General features: G+C 43.2%; 1 protein-coding gene across 1 annotated transcript in view; it reads right to left on the reverse strand.

Moving 5' to 3' along the window:
• The window catches only part of LOC126232135 (uncharacterized), a 55,271-nt gene extending 50,055 nt beyond the window's left edge, over positions 1 to 5,216 (reverse strand). Inside the window, exon 1 of the mRNA XM_049942443.1 lies at positions 5,054 to 5,216. Within this exon, the coding sequence (XP_049798400.1) occupies positions 5,054 to 5,210 (157 nt within the window). The 5' untranslated portion in view covers positions 5,211 to 5,216. The remainder of the gene's footprint in view (positions 1 to 5,053) is intronic.
• Positions 5,217 to 19,055: the final 13,839 nt, after the last annotated feature.

Genomic DNA, 19,055 nt, shown 5'->3' on the forward strand with positions numbered 1-19,055 from the left:
GGGAAAACCGGAACAGAAGAGAATCGAAGCATTTGAGATGTGATGCTATAGACGAATGTTGAAAATTAGGTGGACTGATAAGGTAAGGAATGAGGAAGTTCTACGCAGAATCGGAGAGGAAAGGAATATGTGGAAAACACTGATAAGGAGAAGGGACAGGATGATAGGACATCTGCTAAGACATGAGGGAATGTCTTCCATGGTACTAGAGGGAGCTGTAGAGGGCAAAAACTGTAGAGGAAGACAGAGATTGGAATACGTCAAGCAAATAATTGAGGATGTAGGTTGCAAGTGCTACTTTGAGATGAAGAGGTTAGCACAGGAAAGGAATTCGTGAACACTGTTTAGCCTTCTACATAGGCATGACTACCATCACATTATCAATTAGGATGAATGGCCATAGGCTGAGGGTATATACTGGTAACTCACAATATCCTGTTGCAGAGCATGCTCTACAACATGACATTCGTGACACCAGCGCCTGTTTCACCACCTGGATTCCTCCCCCAGACACCAGTTTCTCAGGACTCTGTAGGTGAGAACTAACTCTACAACGTGTCCTTGGTTCTCGCCACCCAGCTTTTTATCACTGTAACTACTCTTTGCTTCACTCCATTACAGTTTCATGCATCTTTCATTGTCATTCCCATCTATTTTTCACCGCCCCATTCCACCTCTGTTATGTACAATGTGCTTACCTTTTCACTCTTAATAACTTGTGATCAATGTTTTAGCAGTAATCTCTGTCGTGCATATCACCTTCTCTTCCACCTTTAAGCTCTTAGGTTTTCAAATCTCGTCCGATGCAGTCCTCAACAATTAGTCTTCCCTTCTCATCTCGTACAGTAAGTCTCCCCTGACCTACAGTTCTGGGTGACTTTCCCAAAATCTACCCCTTTTCCTAGACCTCTCCAGTCCTTTTCCTTTACCCTTCTTCCTTCCCTTTCAACCCTTCTACCTGAAGAAGGAGCCACTGGCCCGAAAGCTTACCAATCACAGCAGTCTTTTGTGTGTGTGCCTTGCTGCTGCTGGGTGAGTAGATTTTTTTATCTATCCAATCAAATGTAGGTTTTAGTTTGAGGACGAGTAACTGAGAGTGTAAGTTTTGAGCACAGTATTCTATGAAAGTGAAACATGGACAGTGGGAAAACCGGGACGGAAGAGAATCGAAGCGTTTGAGATGTGGTGCTAGAGAAGAATGTCGAAAATTAGATGGACTGATAAAAGAAAAAATGATGAGGTTCTCAGCAGAACTGGTGAAGAATGGAACATACCAAACGCTTTGGTAGGAAGATGGGACTGTATTTTGTTCTTCGTCATGCAACCTTATTGTTTCCTCTTGGTTCTTGTACGTATCACCCGTCTTTCTTTGCAACTTACTCCCATTTTTGTCAATATTTCGAACATCTTGCAGAAGTTTACATTTCCGGATGCTTTTTCCAGGTCTATAGGGTCTATGAATGTGGCCATTTTATTTTCCAAGTTTTGTTTCTCTCATCAGTCACAATATCAGACGTACCGCCCTCTCATGCTATTAGCCTTCTGACAGTCAAAATGATCGTCATCTATCATATTCTCTATTATCTTTTCCATTCCTCTGTATATATTATTCCTGTCGACAAATTCCGTACATGAGGTATTATGCTAGTTGTGCGATAGGCCTGCAAGTTTCTGCTCTTATCTTCATGGTTGTGTCTAATGGTATACCACCATTCTCGTATATTCTAGACGCCAACTTCAATAATTCTTGGTTGACACTTTCGCCAATGATTTGCTGATCAATTGCTGTGTTTTTTTCTGTTTCCCAAGGTTTCTTTTCCGTTAGCTCCTTATATCTATCTTTGTTTGTCCAATTTCTACGATGCCCTTTTCATAGGTGTCCATTTCTGTTCAAATGAACTGCCTGTGTGGTATTCATCAACGTAGTATCTACAGCCCAAGGGAAATTCAAATGAAGTTCGTGTTTGCTTTGCACTTTAGTGTGCCACTCCTTTCCGCATTTTGTTCTTCCAGACCATTCTCTTAAACTTCAATCCACTCTTCATCGCAATTCAACTGACATCTGAGCTTATGTCTGGCCATAGGTGTGCCACACAATCGAAGAGCAGGATTTAGAAAACGATAGATTTCGACTTCTAGACATAGATAATCGGACAATTCTTCCCATTAATACTGAAGTATGAGTATTAACAAGAGCGTCACCAGGACGTAACCTCAGATGGAACTTTCCTGTGCCTTGATCCTTTTCGAAGCATACCTCCCGTGGGGAAGCGAGAGTTTTCTATAGCTACCGACGGTTGAGAGTTAAAACAAAGAACGACAGAGGGAGAGAGAAAGGGACTCCCCTCTCTTCCACTCCGCTCCAAGGCCAAACGTCGTGTGCAATCATGACTGTTTGTACTGAAGCAATAACGTTACGTAATTGCAGTACGTAAAGTTTTGATATTTTTATCATTATGTAATTTGTTAAAAGAAAGGCGAACAAACATGTAAAAGTAATGCATCCACAGTTTGAAATAGTTACACTGTTTTACATCTAAGTCAACTTAAAGATGCAGAGCTACAATTTTTGTAGTATGTGTATTCTGATATAAAGCATAACATGCTACAGTTGCAAAATTGTACATCAGCAGTTGGTTTTATCACTGGGATGTGTATCAACAGTTGTGCACGTCCCATCAAGAGAAACGTGTGTTCTTATGTGTCTCCATTGTTGTTGTTGTTGTTATTAGCAGAAGTAGTATAATTATCACTACCGTGTGCTGCCCGTGTACTTCGCATGTCGTAATGTTGACACATTGAGATGTCAGGTTATATATAAGAGAGTGCACGAATGCCTTAATTTTATCAGGTGGAATAAACGCATAAAGAAGTAAATAAATGTACACAATGTGCCAAATTCCGCTACTTTTTATAACGCACTTTACACTATTTCTAAGGATACGGGCTCTGTCGTTTCTTGCGACTCTTAGTGTCTGTTCTGCTGGGGTTGGCATCGTGTAGTGGATCCCCGTACGCTCTGTAGCGTATGGCATTAAAGGTCTAAAAATTTCGGAAAAGTTACAGTACCTTCCTGCATTGTCACTTTTATCGCAACGACAATGAACGGGAGTGTTACAACGTCACGTGTCAGAGATCTGTGCTGAAGTTTAGTGAGCGAGCAGTCTAGATCGCATCACATCGCATAGTGATTTTTTAATCCGGACCTGTGCGCTACCTTCATGCTGAGTATCCTGGGGACGCTCCCAAGACAGCAGCCGTGTTCACAGACCGCGTGGACACGCTCCTGGCTGGACTGCCGAACACTCAGCCGTCCTGCCGCATCCCGACATGCCCGCTAAGCCATCCGGTCTCAGCCTCACAGGAAATGTCTGGCTCCAGCGTGTGGACAGCGGCGGTCTCAACGTCCCTGCGGTCTGGCGGCTCTACGGGACCTGTTGAGTGACGTCAGCTGAACACGACACAACTGGAGAGACTCGTGGACTCTCTTTGTCGGCCAACTCAGGCCCTTGTCGAGGATAAAGGTGGTGTGCTCTACTGATGTGTCAGCATGATCTCTCCATATCTGACATCGAATGAAATCGGTCCTCAACCTTCATGTTTATTACTTGTAACCTTCCACATAAACATAACTCGAACTTGTGCTGTAAGGAGAAAAACGTACACTTGCGAGATCTCAACCATAGATACCAAACACCCGCCCTCTCTTAAAATAAATGGCCATACGTATGATAATACTCATTTTAGACGTCTTCAATGCAGAGTTTTTAAAGTTCTGTAGGTGCAGGTTGCCTGCCACTGGCTCCGCCCCACCGCAGCTGCCTGATGCACGAGTGCAGAGTACTGTGCAGCGGGGTGGCGTCCAGAGCTCTCAGACCCGCTTCATGTCGCAAGTGTGGGAAGACGTGTGTGGAGCCGGTCACGTCTGCCCCATGTGCTTCGAAACTTTGTTCTTCAAGTAGAACACATGTTATTTAACGTGAAAAACGGGTAAGCAATATGAGCAGATAGTATGTCAATGCCATGTGCATATATGGTCAACACTGTTTAGCAATATTTTAGGACATATTGTGCAGCAGTTTTTTATAAAACACACGCACACACACACACACACACACACACACACACACACACAGATCTCTGTTACGGACAGAGGCAAGGTAAAATCTGACAATATTACCTCTTCAAAGCAAGCTTCCTAAAGAGTCAGTTCGTGATTTTACGTCTCCGTCGCATTGTGCCAATGAAGTTGTTTGACGAAAATGATCGTGGTGAAAGGGTATCGTCATCATTGTCACCACCATCCTCTCATAAAGAATAGTCTAACGTCAATCAACTATTCTTCTCTCCATTTAACGGGTCTTCTCTATGACTGCCGCAACTAAATCGCAAGGTACAAATAGTAGCACAAAGAACCGCTCATAGAGTTTCTTTTGCCTCGTGTAAGAGTTAGTCGAATAGCCACATATAACGACGCTTATCGGTCACAACTGTCGCGAGCTTTGACGTTTAAACGTGGCAATTTGACCGTCACTGTATACTGCTCCTGGAGGTGCCACACTACCGCTTGTCGGTTGACCGGCACTATAAACGCGAACCTCTTACTCACCGTACCGCACAGTAGTTCGAGCTCCGACAATGGGCGACCGCAGCGGAGCGTGCCAGAAACAAGTGGTACACGAGCGTTGAAAAGCTATGTGTTCAGAAGGTCTTAACTGCGTACAGTCATAATCGTGGCGCAAATCTCCGCGCGACATAGACAGCTGGGGCTCACACCTTGCAAGTGTGCGTCTCGTATATGAGACCTGGTTGGTGATCTTCTCTTGTTAGATGAAATCGGTTGTGATTAGATAACTGTTTCTTTTCTCCAGTGTGATTATTATTTAGTTCTTATGTTTTTATTTCTGTGCACTTTAATTAGGACAGAATTTTCAAATGTGGTGCAACTCCATCACCATGTGTTGATTAACTTCGACGAGAGTTTTTATAGAAAACCTAAATGAGCACATTGCGCTTTATTTAACAATAACGAACTTCCAAATAATATACTCACCAGGTTTGTCCCTCCACTCAAACTCAACTGGACGCCACCGCTCACAATGCACTCTGCTGGCCACGGTTCTTGTGATTTGTCGAACAGCATGCACTGACTGGGACAGGATATTATGCCTCAGATCATCCGTTTGCAGCGTTGTCATGTTCCATACCATGTTGTTCAACCTTTCAAAATAAAATGGAGTCAGCTTATGTGACAGATGATATTATGAAACTTGACTCTATTTTGTAGAATAGAATAGTGAAAACTAAACTCAACTTGCCCTTCTCCAGCTTTTACGTTTGCCATTGATAGAGGTTGCCAACCCATTAGAGACGAATCGAGGTGTCAGACAGGAATTGTTGCGTACATCACGGCTGGTATGCGAGTCTGCTAACATATTCTGGCGAACTGATCACTTCTGATGAAATACAAGAATTCACATACAAACATGCAGCCAGAACTATGATTGGAGAAGCACAGCAAACTGCCTTCAAAGGCATGGAGTGGGCGCTCCCCCACAACATGGCTCACCGTCTGCTCCTTGGTGCCATAATCACGAGCAGCACTTCCACTATAATACCACGTTTTCAAGACGTTGCCATGTCTCTCTTGTGCCGTTTGGATGAGGTTGAATCTTGGTCTTTCGTGACAAGAAAGACCATACTGCGCTACCTTACTCATTTGGAATGAATACTTATTGCACTCTGTCTTAGGAATTAGTACCTTGGCATCCTTGATTGTGAGATTTGCAGGGACAAAATTTGACAGAACATGCAACCCCTAAGTGGGAGCTGTTGTAGCAATGTCATTAATAGTCAACATGGCTCCTTATGTCTTAACTGTATGAGTGCCATTCTCCCATACTTTAGCACAATATGCGGCAGCTCAATAACCAAGAGAAATTGCAGCGTTGTTTTGTTTGTCTACATTTCCTCCACAGTTTTTTGCAGGAATGTAGTGCAGTTGATTTAGAATAGAACCAAACGACTGTCACAGGTCCGCGCAGTGCTGCATAAATGACAGTGACAGGAAGAGGGAGACACCAAGGTAATTAAGGAAGTAGCTGCAGGAAATTTTGGTCCTATCCAGGGGCACATATGACTGCCTGTGTGCCTCTGTATCATGGAGGTAGAACTCTGTGGGCTCAGTTCCGCTTGTGTTTTGCTGGAGTCTCTATTTTTAAAAGTACTCCCTTTGTTTGGTGTCAACTCGGAGGCTCGTCGACACAGTCAGTAAGTAGCCAGTTCCACTCGATGAATGTGGTCACTAGGCGACCACTACGAACAACAATAAAAAACTACCTGAGACCTTGGAGTGCGAAGAAATTGCCTAAGGGGACACGTGAAACGGAACCTGGATCAGTGGAGTGGGCTTGTGTTCACCGGCGAGCACAGGTTTCGAATGTCGACTGGGGATCGTCGTGCAAGGCTGTGTAGGTGACCAGGCACCGGTGCAGGTCTCCATCCATGGGTGCTGCTGCGGGGCGGGACTGTCGTATTTTGGCCTGCTATTACGGTAATATCCCGTGTGAGGTTGCTAGTCCCCCATCGGGCGCCTCCCCGGGTGGCGGATTGGGGAATGCTCTCCAGATATGGGGGGTACTGGGGAAATAAAATACCCTGGGTGGACCAAAACTAGCACGGGTAGGGAAGACTTGTTAAGCCATGGTGAAGGCAAATCCCTAGGGGTAGAGTACCCCAAAATCAAGACTCCTGGTCCTCCAGGTTGGGGGTTGTGCAGAGGGCTACCAACCCACTCATGTAAAACAATGGCCGGTCAGGACACTCAAGGTATGCCTCGGAAACAGGACAGAATTTACTGGAACAGAAACTGGCAAAGTTACAAGGATTTCTCTTTTGGTTCGTGGAATGTCAGAAGTCTATACCGCCCAGGAAGCGCACAAATACTAATAAACGAACTAGGAAAATACAAGGTACAACTGGTAGCGCTCCAAGAAATAAGATGGCAGGGAACGGTATCAATGAAAATAGGAGACGGGACAATAATGTATGGAGACTGCGGTCAGCGCCATGAATTTGGAACGGGCTTTTACATTCATAAAACAGCAATTGACACAATAAAGGAATTCAAATCAATTAATAACCGAATATCACACATTACAATTCAGGCTCAGTGGTTTGATATTACATTTATATATGTTCATGCACCCACAGAAGATAAGGAAGATGATGTGAAAGAAGAATTTTATAGTCAACTGGAACAGACATATAATTCAATAAGTAGACATAACGTAACAATAGTGTTAGGAGACTTTAATGCCAAAGTAGGAAAAGAAGAAATATACAAACCAACCATTGGGAATTACAGCTTACATGATGAAAGTTAAGAGAATGGTGTGCGACTCATAAACTTTGCAATGGCAAATGGTCTCACATTAAGCAGCACAAAATTCCAACACAAACGCATTCATTTAGGGACATGCATATCACCAGATGGAAAAGTAGTGAACCAGATTGACCATGTCGCCATCCAAAGACGATTTCAAAACAGTATTAAAGACGTTAGAACTTTTAGGGGAGCAGATTGTGAGACAGATCATATGTTAATCATAGCTCAAATGAAAATAAAGCTAAAAAAGAAACAAAGTACAAATAGGGTTGAAATTAAAAGGTACGATGTAGAAAATCTGGCAGAAGAAAAAATAAAAGAAAACTTTAGGAAAGAAATAGAAATTAACCTATCGGAATCTAGACTGACACATAGTGACCAGCAAGACGTGGAAAGTAGATGGAGACACCTCAGAAACAGTATTCAAGATGTAGCTTCCAAAACTATAGGTAAAAGAAAACGAACTAACAAAATCTGGTTTAATATAAAGTGCCAAGAAAGAGTACTGGAGAGGCAAAATGCGAGGAAGGCATGGTTACAAGACATGGACAATATTACACTAAAGGAGAGATACTATAAAATCCGCAAGTAAACACAACGAACTCTAAGACAAGACAAGAGAAAACACTACAACAACATGGTAAGAGAAGCGGAGGATGATTTCAAGCATCACAGAGCAAGGCAGATGTACCAGAATATAAAAAAGTCCTTGGGAAAATTCACTAAAAGGGAACAGTTTATAAAGGACCATAATGGGAAAATACTTACAAACAAGAATGACATACAAGAAACATGGAAGACATACTTTACACAGCTGCTCAACTGCAATGATCCACAATATTACTTTACATTTGAAGAACCAGATACAGTTGATATACAAGTCATCACACCATCAGTAAATGAAATAAGACAAACAATAAAGAAATTAAAGAACAACAAGGCCTGTGGGGAAGACCAGGTATATGCTGAGCTTTTAAAAAATGGACCACAATTGGAAATAGAACTACATTCCTTAATTGAAACAATTTGGGAGACAGAAAACATACCGGCCGATTGGAAAACTGCAATTATATGCCCCATCTTTAAGAAGAATGATCCCCTTGTCTGTGATAACTACAGAGGAATTGCCCTACTCGATGTCACGTATAAAATTTTGTCGATGTGTATACTACACAGACTGATTCCCATAACCGAAGAACTGATTGGGGACTACCAATGTGGTTTCCGCACTAACAGATCCACTTTGGATCACTTATTCACATTGAGACAAATAAATGAGAAGGCATGGGAATTTAATGTAGATATCCATATTCTATTTATAGACTTCAAGAAGGCCTATGATAGCATACACCGACAGACACTCTTAAACACCATGAAAGAATTTGAAATACCATTAAAATTAATCAAATTAGTTAAAATGTGTTTGGAAGAAACCATATGCAAAGTTAAGACACCTGCAGGAGAGACTGAAAATTTTAAGGTGTACACTGGACTGAGACAAGGGGATGCCATCTCACCTATTCTATTTAATATTATCTTAGAGAAGATTGATAGAGAATTCACCAAAACTAATCCACAAGGTATCCAACTGCAGGGACAGAACATTACTAGACTTGCTTATGCAGATGATGTAGCCTTAATAAGCACTTCAAAAGCTGAATTAATCAGGATGATGCAAAATTACTACAAAATAGCTGAGAAAGCTGGACTTCATGTGAATGAAGAAAAGACAGAATATCTAGTCATAAGTAAAAAACTCCAAAAGAATACACCACTGACCGTAAATGGTCTCACTTTCAAGGCAGTTGACCACTTCAAGTACTTAGGGAGTCTTTTTAGCAGAGACAATAGAGCAGAAATAGAAATAGACGCCCGTCTAGCAGCAGCTAATAGAACTTTTTACAGCTGTATCAAAATTTTAAGGATGAGATCACTTAGTACTGAATTCAAAATCCGTTTTTATCAGTCAACTATTGTACCAGTAGCATTATATGGATGTGAAGCTATTACATTCAGGAAAAGAGATAAAGAAAAACTGTTGATATTTGAAAGAAAAATACTAAGAAAAATATTTGGACCAATCTTCGATGAAAATGTCATGGAGTGGAGGATAAGGAAAAAATGAAGAACTACGGGAGCTGTACAAACATAGTACCATTGTGGAAATGTTAAAGAAGAGAAGACTGAACTGGGCTGGTCATGTAGCAAGGATGCCGGAGAACAGACTACCCAAAATAGCATCCACTAAGAAATTAGAAGGAAAGAGAAGAAGAGGAAGACCTCGAATTAGGTGGATGGAGAATATCCGGGAAGATACAGCTAGGATGGGCATCAACTCTGATTGGACAACAATTTCCCTGGATAGAAATAATTGGAAGAGGCTCGTAGAGCAGGTGTATGGTCGATAAGGCCTTAGCCACGTGTAAAGAAGAAAGAAGATTATGGTAATATCAACAGTAGCAGGAAACAGTATAACGGGAGTAGGATTCTTTAGGAGGGTAGAGCAGAGAGTGTGTTACAGTGAACAGTTCAGTGATACAGTTACGCTTATCACAATCGACAGCAAACCAACACCGACTACGATAGTTCAGATACTACATGCCGACGTCGGAAGCTTAAGATGAAGAGACAGAAAAAGTATATGAAGGTATTGAAAGGGTAATACAGGACGTAAACGGAGATGAAACTCCATTACTCGTGGGAAACTGGAATGCAGTTGTAGGGGGAAACGTGGAAGAAATGGTTACTGGAGAATATGGGGTTGGGATAGGGAATGAGAGAGAAGAAAGACTAACTCAGTCCTGATTTAATTTCGGCTAGTAATAGCGAATACTCGTAATCGCAAGAGGAGGATGTATAATTGGAAATGGCTGGGTGATATGGGGAACTACAGTTAGATTACGTCATGGTCCGACAGAGCTTCCGAAAGGATATAGTGGATTTAAGGCATACGCAGGAGCAGATATAGACTCATATCACAATGTAGTAATGATAAACAGTACGTTGCAGTTTAAGAGATAAGTCAGAAAGAATCTATACGCAAATATGTCGGTTACAGAAGTACTAAGCAATGACGAGATACTCTTGAAGATCTGCAAGGCTATGGATACAGCAACAAGGAATATTCCAGTAGGCAGTCCACTTGAAGAGGAATGGATATCTCTGAAAATGACAATAACAAAAGTTGGAAAGAAAAACATAGGTAAAAAGAAAGTAACTGCGAAGAAACCATTTCAATTAAAATATTATTACCCATGATGAATGAGGGAAGTTCAAAAATGTTCAGGGAAATTCAGGAATACAGCAACTTTAACGGAAAGAAGAATGAGTGAAATTAGACTAGTTGCTGGCCTCAGTGCTGAATACAGAAACCAGCGACAAGTGTTCCCCAGCAGAAGCTCGACAACACACGCACTCGTGACTCTGCGCTCTTAAGCAGCCGTCAGACGACATCACAGCCCGACTGTGGCAGGGATCCGGACAAACAGTTCAGCTTGTAGAGTTTATAGAAGTTTCAAACTGCTGCCTGAGCCTTTATAGCCTCTGAAGATATCTCCAGCATTTGGAGACGAAACGTTAGAGACCTTGCATTTTTTTTTTTTTTTGAGTCATCAGTCTTCTGATTCTTTTGATGTGGTCCACCACGAATTCCTCTCCTATGCCAACCTCTTCATCTCAGTGCAGCACTTGCGACCTACGTCCTCAATTATTTGCTGGATGTATTCTCCAATTTCGTTAAGCAGGCTGTTCGATAATTGTCGCACGTGTCAGCTCTTGCAGTCTTAGAAATTGTGTGGATGATATTTTTCCGAAAACTAGATGATATGTCGGCGGACTCATACATTTTACACACCAACGTGAATAGTCGCTTTGTCGCCAGTTCCCCCCAATGATTTTAGACATCCTGATGGAAAATTATCTATCCCTTGTGCCTTATTTAATATTAAGTCCTCCAAAGCTCTTTTAAATTCTGATTCTATTACTGGACTCCTATCTCTTCTAAATCGACTCTTCTTTCTTCTTCTATCACATCAGACAAATCTTCCCTCCTCATGGAGGCCTTCCATGTACGCTTTCCATATATCCACTTCCTCCTCCTTTTTTGACGGTGAAATTCCCACTGCACTCTTCATGTTACCACCCTACGCTAACAATTTCACTCAAGGTTGCTTTGACATTCTTATGCGCCGACTCAGTCCTTCCAACAATCATTTCTTTTTCGATTTCTTCGCATTTTTCAGGCAGCCATTTCGTCTTAGCTTTCCTACCCATCCTGTCTATTTCATCCCTCAGGACTTGCATTTCTGCCCGGATGGTCGTGGTATACCAACCTTACTGTCGTCCGCCATATGGTCTGACAACCTCGAGTGATGGTGTGGGGTGTAATTTTTTTTCACAGCAGGACTTCTTTGGATTTAATCTGTGGTACCCTTACAGCACAGCAGTTCGTCTATGCTGTTCTACACCCCGTTTTGCTGCCTTCAAGGTAAGCCATTCTTGGCTAACTTTTTTTGCAAAGTAATGCCCTCTCGCATATGGGGAGAGTTTTTACTGTTTGTTTTTAGACTTGCCAAACCCTACCTTGGCCAGCAAGGTTGCCAGACTTCTTCGCAATTGGGAATAATTGGAGCGATATAGGCAGGGACGTCCTACCAGCTCGGGATTTTGACGATCTACCGCAGCATTTGGACAAAATATGGCATGATGTTCCTCAGGGACACATCCAACAACTCTGTCAATCAATGTCTAGATGAAAAATTGCTTACATAAGGACGCATTATTGACTTACTTAACTTGTTAAGCTTCCCTCTTGAATAAGTCATCCACTTGTTTGTCTCCTCATGTACAGTACAACTACTACTTTCTGTACCTTTCCGATATTTCCTTCACGGAGTGTTCCTTTTTTTGTCTGAGTGTAAATTCCATATGTGACATCGTTTTATTAAGAGCAACTATAGTAAGCAGTAATAGAACGTCTAAGTGGGCTAATATCTGATGGACATGAAGCATTCTACACTCCTGGAAATTGAAATAAGAACACCGTGAATTCATTGTCCCAGGAAGGGGAAACTTTATTGACACATTCCTGGGGTCAGATACATCACATGATCACACTGACAGAACCACAGGCACATAGACACAGGCAACAGAGCATGCACAATGTCGGCACTAGTACAGTGTATATCCACCTTTCGCAGCAATGCAGGCTGCTATTCTCCCATGGAGACGATCGTAGAGATGCTGGATGTAGTCCTGTGGAACGGCTTGCCATGCCATTTCCACCTGGCGCCGCAGTTGGACCAGCGTTCGTGCTGGACGTCCAGACCGCGTGAGACGACGCTTCATCCAGTCCCAAACATGCTCAATGGGGGACAGATCCGGAGATCTTGCTGGCCAGGGTAGTTGACTTACACGTTCTAGAGCACGTTGGGTGGCACGGGATACATGCGGACGTGCATTGTCCTGTTGGAACAGCAAGTTGCCTTGCCGGTCTAGGAATGGTAGAACGATGGGTTCGATGACGGTTTGGATGTACCGTGCACTATTCAGTGTCCCCTCGACGATCACCAGTGGTGTACGGCCAGTGTAGGAGATCGCTCCCCACACCATGATGCCGGGTGTTGGCCCTGTGTGCCTCGGTCGTATGCAGTCCTGATTGTGGCGCTCACCTGCACGGCGCCAAACACGCATACGATCATCATTGGCACCAAGGCAGAAGCGACTCTCATCGCTGAAGACGACACGTCTCCATTCGTCCCTCCATTCACGCCTGTCGCGACACCACTGGAGGCGGGCTGCACGATGTTGGGGCGTGAGCGGAAGACGGCCTAACGGTGTGCGGGACCGTAGCCCAGCTTCATGGAGACGGTTGCGAATGGTCCTCGCCGATACCCCAGGAGCAACAGTGTCCCTAATTTGCTGGGAAGTGGCGGTGCGGTCCCCTACGGCACTGCGTAGGATCCTACGGTCTTGGCGTGCATCCGTGCGTCGCTGCGGTCCGGTCCCAGGTCGACGGGCACGTGCACCTTCCGCCGACCACTGGCGACAACATCGATGTACTGTGGAGACCTCACGCCCCACGTGTTGAGCAATTCGGCGGTACGTCCACCCGGCCTCCCGCATGCCCACTATACGCCCTCGCTATAAAAGTCCGTCAACTGCACATACGGTTCACGTCCACGCAGTCGCGGCATGCTACCAGTGTTAAAGACTGCGATGGAGCACCGTATGCCACGGCGAACTGGCTGACACTGACGGCGGCGGTGCACAAATGCTGCGCAGCTAGCGCCATTCGACGGCCAACAACGCGGTTCCTGGTGTGTCCGCTGTGCCGTGCATGTGATCATTGCTTGTACAGCCCTCTCGCAGTGTCCGGAGCAAGTATGGTGGGTCTGACACACCGGTGTCAATGTGTTCTTTTTTCCATTTCCAGGAGTGTATTTTTTTTATAATGAACTGAACCTTTTATACGTCTTTTTTTGCTACAGAGGTCTGTAGAAGACTGTCCAGGTATTTGGCAGTCACGCTTGTCGAGCAGTCCATAGCGCTAACAACTGGTCTTAATGGAATGACGGGTTTATGAATTTTTGGTATACCACACAATCTTGATGGGACCAGTTCTGATTTAGTAAGACACTTCTAGTTGGTGAGAAAAATCAAAGAGGCTTTTACTAGCTGATGCGTTACCCTAAGTACTGATCTTTGGAGATTGCTTTTAATCTCACTGTACCTTCGTGGTTGTAATACAACGCAAGTTTTTCTGCAGTAGGTTCATTATTTCATGAGCATTGTAGCGTTGCCCTTATCTGCTGGAAGCTCTAGAATACATCAGAATTGAAATCTCGGATGGGTCTCTTTCCACAATTTAGTTTTGTGCCTCCACGTTTAGGAGACGAAGTCTTAGGCACAGAAATATGCGATGGACAGTGGCCGATTACCTATTAAGCAAAATTCACCAGTAGGTTGTATTTAAATTAGTTATCAGTACGAATACAGGTGTTAGTGTTTGTAGGAATTACGAAAGAAACGAGGAGTGTAGAAATGGGGTGGCCAAGACATTGGCTCACGGGCCATGCCCAGGCACAAGTGCATTTGGCTCATTATATACATCTCCCCAATTAACATTTATTAAATTTTCTCTGAAGTGCTCAATAAACACTGGGTTGAGCAACCTTACAGTTTTATTTCATGGTTTCTGAACTGTACACCTTGCTGTGTTTTCTAATTTAATCAATTGTACATCATGGGCTGATAATCCATTTATCAATGGAAAAGCATGTGTTAGTTTTAGACCCTCTTGCTGTACAAATACATAATCCATTAAAGCGCTACTGTCTTGAGCTAAATGTGTAGGGAAATTGATAGCTGATTCTATATGTAATTAATAACACTTACACTTTTCCCATCTGAACTGGTTAGAAAGTTTATACAGAAATCATCACAGATTAATAACTTCCTATTTTGTCTGATAGACAGCGTAATAGGTAGTCAAACTTTTTTATGACTAGCTCCCAATCTGCTAAGGCTGTAGTTTATATGCATAAACTTCAAAGTGCTGATCAATGCAGAATTTGCTTACTTCTCCAGTTTTGTATTTATATCCTTGTTTTTGTAAACGGCAACCACTCCTTTATCCATGCTATATCTGGAAGTGTAAGAGGCTAAATTATTCTAATTTATACTGACACTATCCATCACCACAGTTACACGGTGTTCAGACAAAGTATATCAATCTCATTGTTATTTGTGAGGTCATCTACACATACTAACAGATCATCTACTTTATTTTTTATTCCCCTGATATTCTGATGAAGTAAGTTGATACTACCCTTAGCTCATCCCTATTTACTGTACATGGACCTTCTGTTATTCTATTTTTCTTGAGTGTTATCTGTTTGGACTTTGACTTTAACATAAGAAACCTGTCTACCTGGTGCCATTAACCACAGGGGTCACCCTCGTGTGACTGAGGCTCCCCCTTACAGTGTCTGCTAATAGAGAAGCTGACTCATCTTTCCCCTTCCTATTCAGGTGCAGGCCATGCGTAGTGTGTCCTCAGCTACCAGTAGTGTCAACAGGAACGTCGCGTGTGTGAGGTTTTGGCGGTATCTGGAACATCCCGTTCCTCCACTACTTCAGATAGCATGCTAGAGTGTTAACACGCCTTACAGCAGTGTTTACGCAGGACCGAACATGGCGCTGAAAGACCTCCACAGACACCACATTCGTGTGGCCAGTTCATGTTCCTATTTCATCCACGTCTCTCGCAATAGTACACCTTGGATTCATACCGCAGGCTGTTTCCTGCTGCCCCAACTTTAATTACCTGATCTCCCTAGCATTTGTTTTCACAAAACTTGTGACCTGGTACGCTGCACCTAATTCCTCCTGAAGCTCCTGGCCTTGACTGTTAACTAGAAGCAATATTCTTCTTTTCCTATTCTGATTTGATCCGTACATGTCTTTTTTCTTGAAGCTAATATTGTGCTTCAAAATACATTCAACTACATCTGGATGAGACCCTTCCTCCACTACTTTTGATAGCAAGCCAAACTGGTTTACTAACTGAATTTCGAAGTTTTTTCAGCAGTTTCCATTTTTTATTCTACCTTTCCCGTCCCTGTTTCTTCCCTTAGCCTACATAATTCCAAGTCCTCATTCTCTAATTCAGCCTTAAGGGCACAAATTTTTGCCTCATGTTCAGCAACTTTTCTGTCCTTTCTACATAACGTACGTTGCCATGGAGGAGCGTCTTTACCTACCCAGATTCCTCGCCGCTACATTCGCCCCAATAAACCATAACCTACACAGTCTTCACACCCCCGCCTTCAGATTTCTACAGCAAACATCACATTAGCTAGACATGTTTTGACAGAAAAATTTACACAAAGTAAGAGGATAACTTGGCACAAGAGCACTGATGTTACGTTACCTCTATTAATACGCAATGGCACGACTGCTACGGTCGCAGGTTCGAATCCTGCTTCGGGCATGGATGTGTGTGATGTCCTTAGGTTAGTTAGGTTTAAGTAGTTCTAAGTTCTAGGGGACTGATGACCTTAGAAGTTAAGTCCCATAGTGCTCAGAGCCGTTTGAACCATTTGAATACGCAATGAAGCGCTAATGTAAACAAACTTTTAAAAATCTCAAAAACTTTATAAAACTACCCTTGTAATTCTTTCTAGGCCACAACGTATTCTTCAAACTCCGTATTTCCTTTAACACCAGTGATCTTAGGGAACTTCACTGTCTTTGTCAGAATGTGACCGTTCCAGAAATGCGATTTTCTTTTTAAATGCGTCCCCATCAAATGAGGAACCAAGTTAGCTTGCAGTGCATTACTGTGGGCAGTGTGCAGTCAAGTCCAGTTAAAATGTGAAATCTGCTCTAGATTGCACATGTTTTAATTTTCGTTCCTGCATTCCTTTTTCCGTCAAAAAATTAAACGCTTGCTCCAGGTCTGTCTCTCGACATAACCTACATACTTTGCAGTTCGATATGAAGTCTCCATAGGAATCGTTCAGTTTCACTGAAAACCGTTGCAGCTGAAAACGGAAGATGCGTGTGACTTCAGCAATTATACTATGCTTTCTTCCAATTTCGCCATGTGCCAAAGGCCTGCAAATTTAGCACAAGGTGCTTTTTGATGTACAAAACAAGGAATCTCGTCTGTCGACATTCGTGATTTTAACCTGTTCCATTGTCAATCAAATCTTTAAACTCTTTCTGCATATTCCGGAATCCGAATCAAGAACAGTTCTCCACATGAGTAACCTAGAGGCAGATATCCTCCGATTTGTGAGGCAACTTAAATCACTTAATAACAGCAAGTCCTCCGGTCCGTACTGTATACCAATTACGTTTCCTTCAGAGTATGCTGATGCAACAGCTCCATACATAACAACCTTATACAACCGTCCGCTGGACGAAAGATCCGTATGAAAAGATTGGAAAGCTGCACAGGTTACACCAATATTCAAGAACGGTGGAAGGAGTAATCCAGTAAATTACAGGTCCATATTATTAACGTCGATATCCAGTAGGATTTTGGAACATATATTGCGTGTGAGGACTATGAATTACCTCGAAGAAAACGGTCTGTTGACACACAGTAAAGACGGATTCAGAAAACATCATTCTTGTGAAGCACGAAGTGTTGAGTGCTATCGACAAGGATTTCTAAAAGGCCTTTGACACTGTACCACACAAGCGGCTTGTACTGAAATTGGGTGCTTATGGAATATCGTCTAAGTTAGCTAACTGGGTTCGTGGTATCCTGTCAGAGAGGTCACAGTTCCTTATAACTGACAGTCATCGAGTGAAACAGAAGTGATTTCTGGCATTCCTCAACGTAGTGTTATAGGCCCACTGCTGTTCATTATCTATATAAATGATTTCGTAACAATCTGAGGAACAATCTGAGATCAAAAAATGCAAAACGATTTAGAAAATATATCTGTATATTTTGGAAAGTGGCAATTGATCCTATATAATGAAGTCCTCCATATGAGTGCTAAAAGGAATCTGTTAAACTTCGGTCACACGATAAGTCACTAAATCTAAAGCCCGCAAATTGAACTAAAACCCTATGAATTATAATTACGAGCCACTTAAATTGGGAAGAACACGTAATGTTGAGGGGGAGGCTACCCAAAGACTGCGACTAATTAGCAGAATATTTAGAAAATGTAACAGATCTACTAAAGAGACTGCCTACGCTACGCTTGTATGCCCTCTTTTGGAGTACCGCTGCACAGTGTGGGATCCTCACCAGATGGGGTTAATGGAGTACATTGAGAAAGTTCAAAGAAGAGCTGCACGTTCTGTATTACCCCGAAATAGGGGAAACAGTGTTACTGACATGTTACAGAATTTGGGGTGGACATCAAAAAGGCGTTTTTCATTGCGGCAGTATCATCTCACGAAATTTCAGTCACCAACTTTCCCCTTCGAATGCGAAAATATTTTGCTAACGCAGACATACTTAGGGAGAAACGATCGTCGTAATAAAATAAAGGAAACGGGAGCTATCAGGGAAAAGTATAGACATTCGTTTTTTCCTCGCACTGTTCGATATTGGAATAATCGAGAATCGTTGTGAAGGTCATTTGATGAACCCTCCGCCAGGCACTTAGGTGTGATCTGCAGAGGATCCATGTACATGTACATCTAATGTCGTTTCACAGTAGATATGCACTACCTGTAACGTATATGAATTGGGAAACCTCTTCGCTCTCTTCTGTCACTGCCACTCATGTTAAAGAATCGCGACGGTAGACCGCTCGACTGCCTCCTTCGTGCAAACAGCCACTGGCCCAGTGAACCTCCACCGTACCGAGATCACACAGCGAAGGGTAGACAGCGCTGACAGCGCGAGTCTGCCGAACTCGAGAGACTTGTGCCGGCCGAAAGACGCCGCACCGCGACGCCGGACGAAGCGCCGCGCTCTTCCGGGCGCCTCCGAGAAGGACCGAGCGCAGCCGAGCGGCAGGCAGGCCGGGCCCGCGCCGCCCGTGGGCCAGACACGCTGCACGCGTGACTTGTGGCACGGCGCGGCCGGCCGTCATTATGAGCCCCTACCCAGCTGCGGCGAAGTCATTCAGTCAACTCCTGAGGCGTCACCAGTGGCCACAGGTTGGATGTAAGATGTAATACTTCACGTATGTTC

The sequence above is a fragment of the Schistocerca nitens genome, unplaced genomic scaffold, assembly GCF_023898315.1.
Source record: "Schistocerca nitens isolate TAMUIC-IGC-003100 unplaced genomic scaffold, iqSchNite1.1 HiC_scaffold_448, whole genome shotgun sequence".
In the NCBI taxonomy this organism is placed as follows: Eukaryota; Metazoa; Arthropoda; class Insecta; order Orthoptera; family Acrididae; genus Schistocerca; species Schistocerca nitens.